The sequence below is a fragment of the Octopus bimaculoides genome, chromosome 14, assembly GCF_046866305.1.
Source record: "Octopus bimaculoides isolate indiv1 chromosome 14, ASM4686630v1, whole genome shotgun sequence".
NCBI classification, from domain to species: domain Eukaryota; kingdom Metazoa; phylum Mollusca; class Cephalopoda; order Octopoda; family Octopodidae; genus Octopus; species Octopus bimaculoides.
The window spans coordinates 21,999,325-22,020,186 of record NC_142941.1 but is presented as its reverse complement, the minus strand read 5'-3'; the positions used below and the strand labels follow the sequence as shown (position 1 = coordinate 22,020,186).

The 20,862-nt window shown below is 34.6% G+C and overlaps 1 protein-coding gene across 1 annotated transcript in view; it reads left to right on the top strand.

Moving 5' to 3' along the window:
- The window catches only part of LOC106875078 (uncharacterized), a 97,897-nt gene extending 82,021 nt beyond the window's left edge, over positions 1–15,876 (top strand). Inside the window, exon 9 of the mRNA XM_052972750.2 lies at positions 14,789–15,876. Within this exon, the coding sequence (XP_052828710.2) occupies positions 14,789–14,800 (12 nt within the window). The 3' untranslated portion in view covers positions 14,801–15,876. The remainder of the gene's footprint in view (positions 1–14,788) is intronic.
- Positions 15,877–20,862: the final 4,986 nt, after the last annotated feature.

Sequence of the window (20,862 nt, the reverse complement as noted above, 5' to 3'; positions counted from 1 at the left end):
AGTTTGTTGTTGAGCATATCATTGTGACCGCTGTCTGTAGTAATCACCAAAATATACAAAGACTCTTTGGCTGATTTTAGGAGATGCTGTTTGGCACATATTAGTTTGTTCTCTAATATTAAGCATAAATCTTCTACTTAGCTAGTAAATTATATTCATCATCTCAAAGCTAATAGTATTTCCTTTAACATCTGGTTAAATTAGGGCTGGAAGACCTTACATGGATGGTTGCACTGCATACAATTTGTGCAATGAAGAATCCCTTAAGATTTTACACGAGAATAAGGATCTCTTTAATAAGCAGTATTATATAATAACATTCTGCAGGCATAGATTTTTAAACATTTTTCCTTTTACCATAGATTAACATGTTCCAGTTGGCGTTTATAACTATACATTTGTATTCAGATCTAACATTCTAATTCTTGCTTTTATGTCTTTAGCCTAAATAGAATGTTGACCTACCTTAATTCAAATGGAACTTTACAATTATTGTACATTTTTCATTTACGTAATATTGTTGATTTTTATAGTTCATCCTTATACATTTACATCTTTTTATTTCTTTATATTTTTCTACTGGCTTTATTCTTATCTACACATTCAGACACTTAAATCAGCTTGTCAATGCCTCTTTTACACAGAAGAGGCCATTTCATTTACCATTTCTTTTTTCTTAATAGATTCTCTTTCATCTCGCTTCTTTATTCCATATTCTTCAAACTTAGATCTACAACCTTAATAGTCAAGCTTTTCAAACCAGTCTTTCATTCTTTACTTTCTTCTTTCTCACCCTTTTTCTATATCCCACCTCTCTCACACATTTTAATGACATATTTTTGCTCTAGATCTTACATCCTTTCTCTTCTTTTCCTTTATTCACATCACCAGTTCTAATTACCCTCTTCTTCCTCCATCTTTTTATTGATGCTTATGGATTTTCCTAAATATGTAACCTGCTACTATTGCATTCACATTTGCTACTGATCCTTCTGATGAAAATATTCAGCATTTCTAGCATAAAGATATTAACGTATCATGCTTGATATTTTTGCTTATTTGCTGTATATGATTATTGTTTCGCTATGTACATCTGTTTGCCTAATATGCACTGTAGCATCAACTTTGGAAACAGCTGTAAAGATAACATCTCATATAATTGCATTAATGCCATCTTTTATTTCATGTGTGTGTGTATATAAATATATGTATACACACACACACACACACACAACATTTGAAGGCAGTTGCATATGTTTGTGTGTGTTTGTCATCACTTGGCAACCAGTGGTGATTCTTGTTTTTAAACTTTTCATAACTTAGTATTGCATCAAACAGTTACTGAAACTCGGTACCAAATTTAAAATATGTATTCATTTGATCTGGTGAAGTAATGCATATACACATACACACGTGTCTGTTTGTGTGTGTTTGTAGGCATATATACATATATAAGGCAAAGTATGCATATGTGATTAGGAGGATCACTTATCCTTGTGGTTTTGGTTTTCTCCTACCCAGCAGCACCTAAAGCTACTGTCTACTGCTGTGAAACCAGGCTAGCCAATGTTTTGCAAATGAATTTGGTAGACAGCTGTTATGTGTGTGGGGAGGGGAGGAGTAACTTAGTGAATGTTTATACCTTCCAAGCTTCACATTAAAATGTCCAGAGCTCCAAGCAGTTAAAGTTTGTTGTCATTTTTCATGTCAGCAACGTTGTCCATTGGCTCTGCACTTTTGACAGTATGTTTGAGTAAGAGATTCCTTGCTTATATAACAGGTAAGGTTTGGTGACAGGAAGAGCATCTGGCTGTAAAATAATGCCTTAATAATAAATATTTGTCTAAACACATTCTAGAATAGTGAGAAGTGCATGGACAAGCAAACAGTGTGTATGTGTGCATATATATATATATATGGCAAGATGGATTAAATAGATTGAATTGTTTGTATGTGAATTTATAGATATATTTATCATAACTGGTTTTAACAAGTACATTTACATGTATGTTTATATGTATATGTTTGTCATGTATGTGTGTGTGTAGGTTTTATGTATATGTAATGTCCATATTTGAATGTATGTATACATTTTTTATTTATGTACACGTGTGTATATATGCGTGAAAGTATTTTTGTATATATAACTATGTAAATGAATATATGTTATACAAATATATGTATATATTATATACATATACATCTATATATAATATATATATGTATACATATGTGTGTGTATATTCATTTATATATGCCTATATACATATATATATCCTTGTTAAGTTTGAAGTACTTATATTCTGCTGTTGATTTGTCAAATCAATGGCAGTGTATTGATTGAACTTCAAAATCTGGTTAAATTAATGGGAATTGTCCTCCAAAAATTAACACAATTCTATTAAAAGAAATATTTATCCACTCATCCGGTGTTTAGTACTCATTCTTTCAGTTCATTACTAACATATCCATATGTATCTCTGTGTGTCTATATATATGTGTGTGTGTGTGTATTTATGTGTATATGTATGTATGCACATATATATATATATATATATATATATATATATATATACACGTGTATATGTATACAAAAATGTATGTATATTACGTGTGTGTATTTCTGTTAACCATCCTACCCATGCATGCATGGAAGACAGACATTATATGATGGTGATGATATATATATATATATATATATATATATATATGCAGGCATTTATGTTGGAATGTGTGATCATAAGAGAGAGTGCATACATGTATCAGTGGTTCTTACAGGAGAAAACACAACCCATGAAACAATGCATGTGCTGCTATATCTGTGACTAAGACTGAAATGTTTGTGGAGTAAACTCTATGCCCTTGAGCCAGTGATGTAGCTCCACAAATTACACAATTGTATACAGATATAGCACAAGGTATATAGACACACACACACACTCATGTATGTATGTATATATATATATATATATATATACTGTTATGTTTGCATATAATTGTATAAGTGTAATTTAAAATATGTATTCTCCAACCTATGCCTGCATGGAAGACAGATGTTAAATGATGATGATGGTGACATAAGTATATACATATATGCATTTATGTATTTACATTTTCGCATCTATCTTTTTGTGGAGAGTGGTTTTAGTGTTTGGCTACAGCATAATGTAAACGTGTGCATGCATGCATGCATTCACATACACACACACATGTACATATATGCTGTAAAATGTGAATTTAATTTTCCCTGAATATACACACTATTTCATTCACATGTGTATCAGTACACATACACACATTCGTGTGTGTATGTACATGTATATACATCAAATTCTTCTCATGCACATGCATCCAATTTTTTGTTTTTGTTTATTTGTGAACATATTTTTTATGTTTTATTTTTTACTTTTTGTTTGTTACAGAACCTAAAATCCACTCCTGTTACTTGTGACTAAATCCACTCTCGTATACCCTTTACTTATCTACACAAATGATTATATGCATATGCATCAGTGTTTGTTTTTTATTTTAATGTATATTCACACAACCAAAGCTGTATGTCTAAACTAAAATTAGCATATGCACACAAACATACATTTTTATATGGTTGTGTCTGATGAGACACACACACACACACACACATGTATTTGCATGTATATATACAAACATACACACACTCATGCTCACTTCTTTATAGTTACACAAATATCAACCTGTCAAAAATTCCTGACTCCACACATGATAACATGTTGAGTAACATGTTGAGACAGCTGAGCAAATGTAATATACATGCATATAAAATAGTTACTACTAATGTAAACTTTCATTTTTCTTAATCCCACACACAGACATATCTGTCCTGAGATATATATATATATATATATATATATATATATATATATATATTTATTTATTTATTTACACACACACACACATTATATGTGTGTTTGTGTGTATATATATTTACACACACACACTTTGTGTGTGTGTGTATGTATACCCACAGATGTACATATATATATGTATACATATATATATATATATATATATATATATATATATATACACTCACACATGTATGTATGTAATTATATATATATGTATATTTATCAAAACATTGTAAGAGCCAAGTGTTTCATGCATAGCACTTACCAGACTTAAATGTATATATGCATCTGTGTGTGTGTGTGTTTATATATATATATATATATATATATATATATATATAAACTTGGATTGAGTTCTTCTCTGGAAATACCCTACAAGGACCTAAGATATATATATATATATATATATATATATATATATATATATATATATATATATATATACGTGCCTATGTAAATTTATCTATCCATAAACGTTTGTATATATTTGTATATTCAATATGCATATGGATAAATATATGTGTTGTGTATGTGTATATGTGTGTTTATATGCATATGTGTGTATATATACATATATATGCATATACCTGGGTGTATAAATGTGTATGTTATATATATATATATATATATATATATATATATAGTGTAGTGGCCAAAACTCTTATACCCTTGTTACCTGTTGGGTTCATACTTTTTCCTCTTCATTATGTTTGTAATCAATTTCAAAAGTTTTGTTGATCTTTTATCTATTTTACTTTGAAATTGATATGTTGTTCACACTAAAACAGATATTAATAAAATTAAGGCTGTATAAATCTGTTACTGAAAGTAAAAATGTGATTTCTGTACTTCCTGTTCATTAGCCAATCAACATTGTAACAGGATCATTCCTCTTTAAGTCACCAATTAGTGGTGAACACAGTATGATTACTTTCAGTAACCAATTATTGTTGAAGCCCGATCACACTAGTTTCAGAGGTTGCCTTTCATTGATCTACACTCTCATTATTTCTCGCAACTACTCAATCATTGATGGTAAAGTATTGAATTTGCCTTCTTCACATGTTCTCACATGTTCAAAATAATTGGCCACCATCTAAGCTAGTGGTTGTCAACTAGAGTCTACATGACCCCTGGGGGTGGAGATGGGGGGGGGGGGGGCCCATGAAGAAATTTTTCTTTAGATGTTTTTACAGCAAGGAAAATCTGTTTCTTTCTCTAATATTTTATATAGTTCAACCTACACAAGTTAATCTTTGTAAGACAAAATAGGAATTTTGAAAGAAGTATCTGTATAAATAGTTTTTAAACATTGAATAGCTATGGGGTTCACCAGTGTAAAGTAGTGATGAAAGGAGTCCATAGGTAAAAAAAAAAGACTGGTTGAGAACCACTTATCTAAGCAATGAATAGATCCTTTGAGAATAAGTTTACACCTTTCAACAAATAACTAGAAACATTGTAGAACATGGAACAAAATGTGGCATAAAAAAGTTTGTCAACACTTATAAAAAAGGTTGAAACTGTGAAGACTGCAAAACACAGCGAGTAGCCTAACCAACATATCAAGTCAGCTCTAACTGATCATTGGAAGACATCAAAAAAAATCTTGCAGACATTATCAGCTTGAGAGGTCAGATCAAGCAATAGAAGTATCAGGTACAAGCTCTTTAATTTAAAACAAGACTGTCAAGAAATGTAATAGTGTAGAAATTGTAGCCATATTGAAATTATAAATAGAAATTTAAATTTAAAGAAACTATTTTTTGAATGAAGTTGACATACTTCCTCATAATTCAAATGAAGCAATTTTTCAGGTTGACAGCACCCCCATATTGAGCGAAATCCGGTATGAAATGGTTGAAGACCATAAAATAAACGTTTTTACAATGGATTGTAAAGAACCTCAACCTTAACCCGATAAAACATTCATAATCAAGAATGTAGACCAGTATCAGTTTTCAGTTTGGAAAACTCAGTTGATTGAAGCAAACATAATATTGTTCTGAACACTAATACTTATTGTTATACAGTACACTAAATTATTTTGCTTTATATGGTGCTTCAGGTACTTGACATTAATGCATTTTGCAGTATTTAAATGTCAATGTTGCTTTATTCAGTTGAAGAACAATATCCATTTTAAAGTAACTTAGGTTACAGAACCATAAAGTATTCTTTGAAGATATCAAGGAAAATTATTATAAATAGGAAATGGGCACAAAGTCAACAAGCAACAACTATGTAAGAAAATGTTCAGAATTTTGGCCACTGTGTGTGTGTGTGTGTAAAATATATATAGTGTATTAATATACATGTTATATATTTATGTGTGTGCGTGTATATATATATAATGCATACTGCTAATAGCATATGCAGATTGCAATCAACTGAAGGGTTCTGGAGTGAAAAAAATCAAAACTATTTCCTCCAGTGATAGACAGACAGTTAGTCTGATATTTGCAAGGGCAATTATGTATTTTCTCAGAAACAGTGTTATGCTGTGTCCCTCATCTTGAACGATGGCTTTTCTACCTATCAAAGAATCTAAGAATGTTCTGAGGAAAACTTGTCTTTTTTTTTTTTTTTCTCTCCTCTTGTTGTTTTACACTCTATTATTGCCATTGATTAACTTTTTTTGTTGTTTTTGTCAGCAGCCATGTTGATGGTGGTTGTTTTTGCGGTAGAATCGCAAGTGACATTCACTACCCTTGTTATTGTTATTGAGATTGTTGTTGATGATGATGATGTTTGTTTTTCCTTTATCAAATGTGGCAGTTTTGTTTTAGCAGAATTGAAAACGCCTCAACTCCCCCCATTCCCTACCACCACATCTACCTTCTTCACATGTATTCTTTTTCTTCTTCACTTGATTTATAGAATAATTTCTTGTTCAGTTTGAGTATGTAGCCATATCTTGGTTTGTTGCCAATGATATTTTCAATACACTCTGTAGTCTTTTCCTATTCTTATTTTCACTTTCTGACTCTCTCTCTCTCTCTTGTGTGTTTTTTGTTTTGTAAACTTATGGAACAGAACTAAACTCGCAGATGTGTTTGCACACACATTGTCACTGGAGATAAAACTATTTAATAAAAATAAAATAAATTTTGAAATAAGCAAAGTAACATTGGAAGTGTGGTGGTTTGGGAGGATACTAATTTATTCATTTTTTTTTCATGTTATTATTCAACATTTGAAGTGACAGAGCATAAAATAGAGGCCAATATATCCACCCTCCAACTCATGTATGTTCTTTTTTTCATATGTGTATACTGTATGTATGTATTTGTATGCACTGTCTCCCCTCAAGATAATATTGCCAAACATCCACCTGATAAGCGAGGGTTGATTTAAGATTTTTAGGATCTTCTGCACACAAGACATGATTCTCACATGTCACTGGTTATAATTTGGTCACCTTGGTTCTATCATGTATACTTAATGTCTCTCAAAGAATGTGAAATGGAGAGTGCAGATAATCAAATGAATGGGATGCAACTCTAACAGCTAAGTGAAGCAAACTCTGAACTGGTGTTAGTAATTGGTGTAGTTCACAGATGTAATCTTTTGTAGTATTTCTAAAAGCGATGAGTTTTTATTAGCTTTGAGTTTACGTCCACCTGTCAATGTGGCAAAGGCAATGAAAAAAGCACTTCACTTTGTTCTTTCTTGGAATCAATATATTATCACTTGCAAGACTAAAAGAAAGTATTGATGGATGATTAACTCAAAGGTGTAGCATGTTTGTGTAATCTTGCTGAGCAAAGTATCAATTAATTGTGAACCAAGTTTGAGAATCTGGATTTGAAGGATGGAGTTCTGTTTTGGAAACACAACCTTCAATTAATATTTCTCTATTAATAAAACCTCTCTCTTTATATATTCACACATCAATTATAGATTTCAATTTCCCAAAATAGAATTAGGGAGGATTTTGGTTACTTGATGTTATGCCAGTGTGAGAAACCATTATTTTATTATAGTAACTAGTACTTTAGTGAATTCACAGTGCAGTTTCGGTTCCTGGTTGAAGCCATTTCATACCTTTACACTGCTAATACCTTTCAAATTAGTACGAGCATCATGTACCCTATTTCCTTCCTCTTTAAATCTTCAACTTTGTGACTCATCAAAAAGTATTTTGATTTTGTATTTAATGTTTCTTTCCCTGTTATCAAGAACTGGGTAATTTTCATGATCAAGATATGTGGCACTTTATTGTTGATCTACCCAAATCATACCAACATGCAAAAATGGACTCTAAAACATTGGTTATATATGTAGCTATGTCACTACATTTCTATCCATATGATCATGACTCCAAACCTTACTTTATCTATCATGTTATGTCTCTCGACAGACTGCATAACTCTGCCTGCAACAGTCTGTCTACTTGACAATCACAGTCTATTATTACATTAGTTTTATTTTCAATGATGATGATGATTAAGGCTCTAGCATCACAAAAATGGTAGTGATAGACAAAATGAGTTGTGGTAAAGGAGATTGATTCAAATTGATTTTGCCTTTCATTATTCCAGGGTCAATAAAACTGGTTAACAAAAAAAAAAGGCCTGTGTCAATTTAAAATTCATCATCATCATTATTATTGTTGATGATGTTATATTAATGTAGAATATCTAGAAAGATAAGATTTCACATTCTGGGTTCTTACCTGTTGCCAGCATTCCAATGTTATCCCTGAACAACACTTTACTTGCACTTAATCAAGACTCAGTTGGTGTGTTTAGTTAGTTATTCAAGACATATACTGGAAGGTGTGCATTGTTAAATTGTGTTTTTGATGCTCTGATGTTCGTTTAGTTACTGGATTTTATTAGATGCTAGAATTGCAGTGTAGCTTTCTAAGAATTTAGTTTCAATTAAAAACTATAGCAGCCAGTGTGAGACACATTAAAAATTTTTGATGTGCTTGTGTGTCTCTATAATAATATTGAAATTGCATAGAATGTTTAGATTTCCAGCTTCTGGTGACCAAGTGCACTTGTGCTCCATTTATTTACTCGTTGATTTTCTTGAAAAAGTTAAAAACTGAAAGAAAAATAAAAGCCTTAGGTTGGTGTCTCTTTTAGTGTTGTATATTATTAATGGAATGAGACTATGTCAGTATATTTATGTCTCCTGTATTTAAGCACTTAAGAAAGTTCATGATCAGGGTTCAAGTATTCAGGGTCTTAAACCCTCTCAGATGTGTGGAGCCTAGTTCTGTAGATGATTCTTGAGTTTGTAATAGCTAATATGTAGGTCAGATAATGCTGTGATTCTGTGTAATAGTGTGATATATTACAAGTTAGGGTGTTGCATTACTACTACTACTACTACATGATAAGGAGACATGATATAGAACTCTAATGTCATTGGCAAGAGTTTTGATTGGATTTGAACTTGTTGACCAGAATTAATGTTCACAATGAAAGTACAGTCTTAGCTCACATGGCTTTACCTATATGTAATCCATGCAAGGATCATTGCTGCACTTTTGAAAACATGAAGTGCCTTTAGGAATTCCACTTGTCATAAAGAGTTAACCACCAGAAACTGCCTGATGGAGACCAAGTTCCAGACTATGCCAGTTGAAGAGAACTGGTCATATAATGTCTCTGATGATTAGTGGGATAACTGACATAAAAGTGAATATACACCTATTTATCGCCAAGACACTGCCAAGTAAAAGTCAGCTTTAGTCAGAATACCAGCCCTATCAAGTTTTGAACTTGTGATTCCTCTTTCTTTTTCAGTCGACCAAAGAACTGTATTGTATTCTAAAGCTTTGCTTGGACAGGGCTGAGTGGTTGAGAGAGGTGGGGGACTAATGTAGTTGTTCTGTAAAATTTTCAAATGTTTTGTAAACATTATTGTTGTTATGAAAGAAATTATTATTTATGAAAGAAATCATTATTGTTATTACATCAATGTGTAATAGCTGAATGCTGCTCTGTCATGAATTAGTACGCTCTTAAAAGCATTTTGTTATATCTAGACATGATTCTTGGCTCTATTTGCCTTACAAAATTATTACTACAACTACTATTCACAGTGACATTGGACTACTGTATCACATTTAACAATAAAATGTCCTCAATTTGCTCACATTAGTGATATTGAACTCTGCTCTTAGCAAGTTTGTGTCAGCTGTTGTTTCTATGTCCATATGTGTAAACCACTTCTTATTCAGGTCCTGATTAATTCATGAAAACATAAGCAATCTCAGAGTTTTTCCAGTCTCAGTTTTCTTCAGTAAAATAGTTAGAAATGAGTGATTGGGAAATTACAATTAGTTAGATCTTGATTATTTCACTTGTAGAAAATAAAGGATTTGCTGAGATAATAATACTAAATTATGTATCATTTGTCCTTTATTTTCTACATACCAAAAAAAGAAAGATTGTGTTCTGTCTTATTGATAGAATAATTCAATAGGAACTAGACTGCACATTGTTTCTAAAATGCAGGATTGAAATAGTTACAATAATTCAAGCACAAAATGTAACGGGTTTCAATTTACAATCCGACCAAATTTACATAAATCATAATGTATTACAGCTTTTTTTTTTTTAATTACAAAATTGTCATTTGTGTTGTAGAAAAAGCATTATTAATATAATTGGCTTGAAGGCAATTCATTTAAACAGGACATGTCTTGTACCATGACTAGCTAAATGAGAGGTTCTGTATTGTAAAAAGTAATGTTATGTCATTGACTTATTTGAGTGCCACATGTATGCAAGCAGATCATGAGAAAAGGAAAAGAAGTGAACATATGTGTATTATTGATAGAAATCACTAAATGGTTGGTTGTTCTGCTCTGTATTGCTTTTTTACTGTGGAAAGAGAAAACAGCTCAATCTGCTCCATTGAAGTGAAAACCAAAAAAGAGTAAACTGTCACACTCCTATTTAGGATAGTTAAAATGGTGAAAATAAAATGTGATAAAACAGTGAAACCAAAATACCACTTGTTGCTTGAAGAGAATGAAATTGTTACATTAGCCGCTTAGATTGATGGAGAAGCAGTGATTGATAACAACTAACAAAATGGTAATACAAATATTTTAATAGAAGTGAGTTGACTGTAGAACCAACAGAGAAATAGCATGTATGCATGTGCAAGGTGCAAATTGGACAGGTGGCTGCATGATATGTATACAAGATACAAGTGAGTGTGTGATATGCACACAAGCTACAAGTAAGGTTTTGCATGTGCACATTGCAAGTGAATCTTAAGAAAATGCTTTCATATAAGAGAATCTGCAGAAAGGTGAAATGGTATAGTTTTCCTAACATAAATATGGTTTACTTTGATATCACCATGTGCTCTAAAGGAATATCTAGTTGGAGGGGAAAGCTGAAAACTGCAGACTACAGCAAGTCTGCTCTTCAGCTGCATAATTAATTGATTAATGTGTATTGTTCCTGTATTTATGTTAGTTGTGTGTGTGAAACAAACGAAAATTGAGTTAATGATAAAGCCACCCAAGAAAAAGGAAATATTTGTTACTGGGTGGTAGATTAGGCCAATACATGTTGAAAACAGTTAAAAGGTTGAAATGATTAATTATTATTTAAAGATATTAACTGTTTCATTGCTTGAAAAATTAACAAGATATAAAAGAAACTTTCCCAAGAAATCCTGTTTACATAGGTAACCAGTAATTAAAACCATATTTCTACTGAATTTGTTTGTTTGTTTTTTCTTGAGTTTTGGTAGAGAGATGGTGATTAAATATTTGCCATAGTTAATGTTGATCTGTTTCATGTATGAGATGATGGTATTGATGTGCCACTGTTGAGCTGGTTAGTGTTCCATGTAATTGACAATTGTTCTATCATAATTGGATTACCAATTATTTCTGTCTAAACTGCATCAATAATGAAGGCAAAAACTACTCGCTATTTTGTCATGTTAGAGAATGGGGTTTAAATCATGGAAAACAAGATGGGTTGTTGGGTCAGCTTCATGCAGACAACTGACTCAAAAAAAACTGGGAATAATAGCAGCAAGAATACAGACAAACCTAGTTGTTGTAAACAAAACTATTGGGAATTGTAAACAACTGTATTGTACTCTCCTATCAGAAGAATGTCTATTGAATCGAAAGCATTGCTGTTTGTTTGAAAGTCAAGGGTCAAGAATTGTATAAAATTAAGGGTTCATTACAATAGCAATGATAATAAATATGCATACTACTTATATTGTCTACATGCCAACAGAAGATAATGTTCTTCCAGTCTAATTGGTAAAATAATTCAATACATGATTTGGGAGTGCAAATTTGAAACTGGAGAATTATACAGATATAGAATATAACTAATTTCAATCAAAGCAAAGTTTACATAAAATGTATGTTTTACAAAGCCAATAGAGTTGTAGAAATAATGCTATTAATATAATTTGCCAGGCAGAAGAAATGAAGCAATTTTATGTTACATTCAACCCAGTTATTAAGAACAGTGAAGTAAAGGTGGGTCAATATTACAGAAAATAATGTTAAATGAATACCTGAGTAAATGTTTCCTTTGAGTGCTATGCATATGCTAGCAAATATTGACACACGAAATTCATTTACAGGGTGTTTGAGCAAAATCTGATGAGATTCTTTTTTTCTGGGGGTTTTTTTTTTTGTCCTTTTTTTAGGAATAGCTTGATGTATTGGTGAAGAGCCAACAGCATTGGAAAGCATAAAAGTTAGCTAACATGGAGGACTGGATGCCATCTGAATACTGGAAAAGAGTTACCATGATGAGTCAGGCTAGGTGTCAAGATGCTAACATGATGTTCAATGCTCTGTAAACATTGTAAAGGCTGCAAGGCATGAAATGGATGGCTGCAACAGAGACTATGAAGCTATTGCCAGCAGAAGGGGAGACGCTCTGACTGCATCTGCACACTGGAATTTATCTCCACTGACTCAATTGAATCAGCTATGTGGAGCTGCTGGAGACTAGTAAATCCTGGGCTGAAAGGCTATACGTGTAGCAACAGGATTTGGCTCCTTACTATGCCTCCAGAAAGAGTTAGAAGTGGTTGTCGGAGACTTTACCAGCCACCATTCCTGGGGTGCAGTTAGGAAAAAAACACCAACTGCTCTGCCTGCAACCCCTAGGCCAAGATCAAGGTGTTCATAGATCTTACTAGAGACACAGGTTCCAGAGCTCTCTGGAAGCTGAGGGTGGCTACTTTGAGTAAGTTATCTTCCAGACATAATCTACAGGGTATTTGGGCTAAATTTGATGATTTTTTTTTTTTTTTATATTTCCTTTTTTCAGGTACAGCTTCATATATTGGTGAATGGTCAACAGCATTGCTGAGCAAAAAGATTAAAGCTGTAGTTGAGAAATAATTAGCTGGCATAGAGGACTGGAAGCCATCTAAATATTGGAATATGATGATTCATGCCAAGTACCAAAATGTCGACATCATGACTGCTGCTCAATGTTCTGTGAACACTGTAAATGCTGTAATCTGGACAGCTTCAGTGGAGACTACAGTGCTGATTTATGTACTAAATATTCTTTATAAGTTATTGATTCTGAAATAGATTCAAATTTATTTGGAATGAATCGGTCAAAAGCATTTATCACCAATATCTATGTTCAATGATACTACTGACATTGTTAATTAATGTTCATAATTCAACTCTGAATATTAAAAATAAAATCAATGATTTATGTACTAAATATTCTAAAGAATTTTCACTTGGTTTAGGCTACATCATAAAAACAGGCCACACTTTGCATTCTTGTGCAAAACTAATAAATTGGAAGGTTAGATCATTACTGTTTCCAAAAGCCAAATTAGTGAAAGAAAATTAACAACATAAAATCCTTTATAACAAATTAGAACTGACTAATTACAGTGATTAAGTTGCACCAATTTTCACTGACTGGAAGCTGAACTGCAAAATTCATGCCTAGCAATTACAAAATCTCAAAGAGACTAGGGTAAAATGATAATATGATGATTTGGTCATGCTGCTTTCACAGATTCCCATGACTCTGTCACCAACCAATTCCGTTATTATGAATTTGAATTGGGAGCTTAAATCATACTGAATCTTTCATTAGCTGATTACACAACCATGGACGCTACCCCTATGGATGCATTGCAGTTATTTTCTTGATGGATCTTGGTGTTCCTGACCATTGATCTTCCAAGATTCCTCTGCTCAGCATCATTGGCTCAGTCGAGTTCTTCTGTTACCTCTTCACAACCCACCATACAGCAATCCCATGATTTCACTTTCTCCCTGGCAGGATGGCTGAATGAGTGCTATACTTTGCAAAAGGGCAACCTGTAACTATGCAGAACATGGCCATCACTCCATGAGGTATTTTCATGATATCCACATAGCATCCCCACCCCGCAAAAAGCCAGTATAATCAGTGTAAAAGGCACATATTTACAGGTTAATAGAAGAGACACGAAAATTATTTCATATAAATATGCCTTTCAAGTACAAATGAATGCTATTTGGGATTTCCAGTGCATCTAGAACATTTTTATATTTTGTTTGATCAGACGTAATCTGACATAAAAAATTGTGCAGTATACTGGACAATATCATCCTCACCAGCATTATGAATGAGGAACGTTTAAATAATTTAGAAATAATATTTAAAGAGTTAAGTGATAATGGCTTAAAGTGTTATAAAGGAAATGCAGTTCTCTTCATTATACAGGGTGGAGCATAAAAATCTCCCACATTTGGAGGCTGCACCATGTGGACTTCAGTAAAAGTAGAGAGACGGAACAGGCTTCATTTGGAAGACTAAGATATATCATTTTTGTATTCATTATTAAATACTCAAAAACTTCTTTTTTTAGGTTCTACCATTTTCATATTCATTCATTACTCAAAAAATTTCTTTCTTTTTTAGAACCCGTCATGAATTAGACCAGTGAACATCATGGCTTTGTTGTTCAAGGATATTATGAAAACAACCGATCTGTAATAGCGACACAGCAAGCATTCCATAGACACTTTGCACTCAGTCGGAATGCATCTGTACCACACCAGAAAATGATTTTACTTTGAATTTCTAACCTTCAAGCAACTGAATCCACATTGAAAAGAAAATCTCCAGGCAGACCTAGGACCGTTAAAACTCCAGAAAATGTAGCATTAATGATAGCATCTGTTCAGCAATCACCAAAGCATTCTGATCATAAGCATAGCATTAGAAAAATCTAGCTGAAGTTTGAGGAGGATTCTCTGCATGCTGATTTGAAACTGCATCCTTACAAAATGATGTTAGTTCAAGAATTAACCGACACCAATCATAACAATCGTAAAGCCCTATGTGCAGATATTCTTGCACAAGTTCTTGCTGTAGCTGTTCTTCTGAGTACCAATGAGGCTCACTTCCATATCAATGGAAACATTAACAAGCAGAATTTTCGCTACTGGGCTGAACATAATCCTCACGAACTCCTTGAAAGACTGCTTCATTGCTGCTTTTGGAGTCACTGGCCCATACGTTTTTGAAGAAGGTGATGAAACAGTAACGGTTACCTCTGGCCAGTACTTTGAAATGTTGGAGAATTTTTTGCACCCTGAAATGGATGGGTTGGATACCAAACATCTATGGTTTCAACAGCACAACATTCACTTGGAGTGTTGAGGGAAATGTTTCCTGGGCATTTGATTTCTTTGAAGGGAGATGTGGGGCAGCCGGCAAGGTCACCAGATTTAAGCCCTTGTGACTTTTTCCTTTGGGGATACCTAAAGGAAAAAGCTTTCCAGCATCGTCCTCGAACTCTTGAGGATTTCAAAGAAAGGATTCATGAGGAAATCAATGCAATACCACCTGAGATGACATGGAGAGTCATGGAGAACTTCTGGGAACGATTGCATCAATGTATTGCCAACAATGGCCACCATTTGCCCAATATAGTTTTTAAAACCCAGTAATATAAACTGTTTTTTATGTACTTTTCAGAAATATAATAAATTTTTTCCAGGGTGGTTGTGTTCTCTTTTTATATTCATTCACAATGAAACTCTGCTTGCGAAGACCTGTTGGGGCAAGCGAAATCGTGATGGCACCTGTGCCCAGTGTTGCCTTCCTGGCACGTGTAGAGACATTCGAGTGAGACCGTTGCCAGTGCCGCTGGACTGGCTCCTGTGCAGGTGGCACGTAAAATACACCATTTTGAGCGTGGCCGTTGCCAGTACCGTCTGACTGGTTTTCGTGCTGGTGGCACGTAAAAGCACCCACTACACTCTCAGAGTGGTTGGCGTTAGGAAGGGCATCCAGCTGTAGAAACTCTGCCAAATCAGATTGGAGCCTGGTGGTTCACCAGTCCTCAGTCAAATCGTCCAACCCATGCTAGCATGGAAAGCAGACGTTAAACGATGATGATGATGATGAATGTGGGAGATCTTTATGCTCCACTCTCTACTATAATTTCTTATGGCAAAATATTATCTAGAAAAAAAGACAAGGCAATTAAAAAACTTGCACAAGTTGAATATCAAACACTCATTAAGATCATGGCAAGCTTTACTACACCAGTATATAATTTAACAGAAAAGAATATACCATTCAAATATTTAGTTGATTTTGAAAAAGAGCTGTTGGGTTGAAACAAATAAATGAAGCCACAGAGTTCATGCATTGCAACAATAATTTGACACTAATTTCGTAGATATGTTGCCATTCAGTGTTGGTGTAGTGCTGGAATTGGCCCACAAATCCAAACTATTGAATGCACGTTAATGGCAATATCCAAAGAAACTTTCTATTGTATTTCATCTCCATAAATTTAATCAATTCTTTTGTGCAGAGCATTTTTAATTAATCACCAATCATAAGCAACTTAAACACATATTCTTCTGATAAAGATATACCAGTACTAAAATTTCATTGACTGTTCCTGATTACAATTTTGAAGAAAGTAATATTCAATCTGGATTTGAAATACATGAAATTATTAATGAAGTCTTCATGGCTGGAAAAACTTAATATTTAAAATGTTCATCTAAGAGAGTTTTGGATTAAATATGATGCAAATAATTACTATGAGAATTTATTAATTTTATAGTCTAATTTTTCATTGGAAACATTACAAAGTAAAATTTTGTCTCAACTGTATGAAGATTATTGGGGCATGTCCTTAATGAAACAAATGAATTATAAACACTGTGACTGGCCAAAAATGTGAGAGATTATCTGATGCTGTTGCCAGAACTATCTGGAACAGAACAAGTAAAAAGAAAAATTCAGAAGACAAAGTTGACTATATTGAGACCAATGAGTCAAAAGAATATTAGCAGAACTTAAAAATTAAAACAGCCACCAAGTTAAAATACAACCAACCAGATATTGTGGGACTACAAAGGAAATAAAACATGCTCTGTTGTTGAAACCAGCTACCCTCTGGACGCCCATGTAGTTAGAAAAATACAGGAGAAAGAGAACATCTATGGACCATTGATAAGGAGTTTGAAAATCCAGTACCCAGTATATGCTTTCAGCTTCATACCTATTATCATTGGAGCAAAATCATACGTACCAACCCACCTGGAACAAAATATGCCTGAACTTGGATTCATGGGGAGGGAATACAACTTTTTAATATTTGCTACAAATGTTGAAGTTATTTAGGAAAATTAAAATCAGCAGGACGTTCTTAAGATTTAAGGGATAATGAACAAAAGATCCTTTCCTTCAAAACTTTGCAGCTAAGTAAATGGCCAGTCAAAACTAACTAAATTAAAAACAGAAAAAAGAATAACATACATACATGTGGGGTAGGGTATTTAGGCTGGTCCAGTGCCCTATCCTGGAGTTTCCGCTATGTGAGACAAATCGAAACTCAGGTACAACAAACCAATGGAGCGGCCTGGATAAACTATTGCACTCTAAATTTGTATCGAGTATTTCTTCTGATCGTTACATAACAACAGTGTGTGTGTGTATTCGCGTACATAAGTAAATTTATGTATACTCGTGTAATCATAAACTTTGACTTCGCAACACTGAAGCAAGTGAATGAGAGTTACTTCCCTTGAACTTTTGCCTGCGTATTGTCGAGCTGATATTAAACTTCGTAAAAGTAACGGAATTTGTAGCGTCCAGAGAACCACATCTGCTATTTTTGTTTTAATCTGAACTCGCAGCCTGAACGACTGCAATATAGTTTTTGTGTGAACATGAAGCTTAGATGTGCAATGCTGATTCTGGTATTAGTGTTAATATGTAGCAGGATGGTGTAGCGAAAGATGTTGAGGTAGCAGACGAAATAGGTATGTGGATGACATCGAAGTAAAACAATGGGAAAGCATCGAATTGTGGTTTAAATAATTTATTTAATTGACGCTTGCATTTACGTATTGTATACACCAGAAAATTTACTACATGACATTACCAACTTGCTTCGAGTAGGCGAAGAAGAAAATAAACAGGGGAAATAGTGTCGATGTGATTAGTTAGAACTGGGTATGTTTTGTGTCTGTGTGTGCGTTGGTCATTCGGTGGTGTCTGTTTATGTTCTGCGACTGCTACTGTGTTGGGTCGTTCATACTGAATATGTGGTTCTATGTTGGCTGCTTGACTGGCGCAAGTTACTTGCTGGCTGTCTGCTTGTCTCTTGACAGTTCGCCTGGTGATGGCTATCTGTAGTCCCTTGACAAATTGCCGCTTGAAGGCTATCTGACTGTATTTATAATGGTCATGACAGCTAGGACAGACATACCACAGGAGTAATTTCTACTTATGTAAGTCGCCTCCTGTCCACTTGAACCTTAAATGACACAGCTAAGGTCATAGGTCGAAGGGAAATCAATCCATTACTTTTTGACAGGACAATGAAATTTCTCTCGAGCCTTAGATTCGGTTTCAAATTTCAGTTCGGAAAAAAGAAGTGTAAGTTTTTACAAATATAACTGTTATATCAATTGTATATATGTAGTTATATTTTATATTGTATAATATAAGAAAGTTTTTATTACCAACAGAAAATAATTGCGTATATAAAACGTATGTATATGATACATATGTAATACAAAACCACACTATATAATGTATATTGTATTAATATTGTTTGGTTAGAAGTGAAGGGCTGTACCGATTACTATTTTCAAGATTGGTACAATGATAGTGTAGCAAGGCCCATAAAGGCTAAAAGGAACAGGGCAGAATGATGTTTCCTTATTCTATCATCAGTAGGTGACGCTGCAATGGCACTTCCGCTACAGAACTATAGAAACCCAAGAGGGACAACGATTTTACCCTCTTTTCACCGCTCTCGCTTGTGGGCAGTTTGACTTGTCAACTGACACAGCCATCTAGGACTGCTGGTTTGCTTCGCCTTTGGCCATTACTACTACCGCATTATGTAGCAGGCGCATCTCTTACTCTCTTCATTTTCAGCGTCAGTCAGTCACATAAGATGTAACCATGTTTGTACGACTTTTATTTATTCACGTCCATTTTTGTATAAACACTATCATAAAAAGTTGTTGTTTAACTTTGACTCGATGTTGTTTGTCACACCAGTAGACGCACCTTAACACAAACAAGAACACAGGATTCATGTTTACTCTTCACCAAAATGGTGACCCCAACGTAAGAATATTCACGTGGAATATTCTCTCAAAAATAATTGTGTAGAGTTGACATGTGTCTGATTCTTCTTCCTAAGGCGGCCCACTGGGTACGGCATATTTTTCTTTTTCTCGCTGACCATCATCCAACATTTTCTGTACCCTGGAGCAACATGCAGCATTCTTCTTTGTCCGTTTTAGCGGTGATGTCCGTCTCTGGTTTGTTCAGGTGGAAGACTGCTTTGTGGCGAGCAATATTCAGTCCAGCCAGCAGCAACTAAACATTCTACTCAGCGCCATTTCCGTTGCCTTAGCTGCTCAACTCAAGGATCTAATAACTGACACACCACATGACGCGACTTATGCATCCATAAAGTTCTTTGCAGGACATCTCTTTCGGCCGAGCGCCGTTTCCAGACCCTGGTAAACTACGAACATTTGGATGACAGAAAGCCCACTGAATTTTTTCGTTGCATTCGCGACCTCACAGACTTGTCCCCTGAAGACAGCTCTCTTCTAAAACAGTTATTCTTCTCGCGCCTACCGTCACACGTTCAGTCAATTTTGGCGCCCATGGCCGAATGAAGTTCAGTCAAACAAATCGCAAATTCGGCCGATAAAATCATGGAATTTTCCAGAAATCCGCCCGCGACAGACAGAGTCGTTGCTGTGACTTCATCGATGGCCACGGCTCCCGACCAACAGCAGCTCTACTCAGTCGGCAACTTTAGAAACCATTTTATAACTGACTAAGCTGGTGCAGAGGTTGTGTTCGTCCCGAAGTTTCCAGCATCGCGGCCATTCAACCAGTTGTGGCCAGCATTCTTCGTTGCCCGCCTCGCCACATGGTTTTTGTTGGTACCATGACCGTTTTGGCATGAAGGTGCGGAAATGCCTTCCGCCATGCTCTTATGCGCGCCAGGAAAACTAACCAGGAAGACCCTGATCACGTCAGCAGCTCCCGCTAACCCTAATCGTGCATTTTTGTGCTGGACCGTAACTCGCACAAGAATTTTATGGTTGACGCCGGCGCTTCATTAGCATCTGGCCGGTAAAGTTCGTGACTGAGTAAGCCTGTTCTCTCTCGGATTTCTCTGCAAGCAGTCAACCATTCTCCTATCGATACGTTCAGACAGATATCTCTCTCCTTGGATTTGGCACACCGGAGGGACCTTAAATGGATTTTCGAAATTGCGGACCTACCCTATCCTATTCTTGGAGCAGATTTCCTCCACCGTTTCTCACTGTTGGTGGACGTTCACCAACAGCGATTGTTGGATAATTCAATGCAATTATCGGTTCGTGGTTGTCCAGCGTCCGCTCCTGTTGTAATCCCAGTAATTTTTAGTGCTGTATCCGGTGATACATACCATTCTCTTCTCAACTCTTTCTCGGAGCTTACCG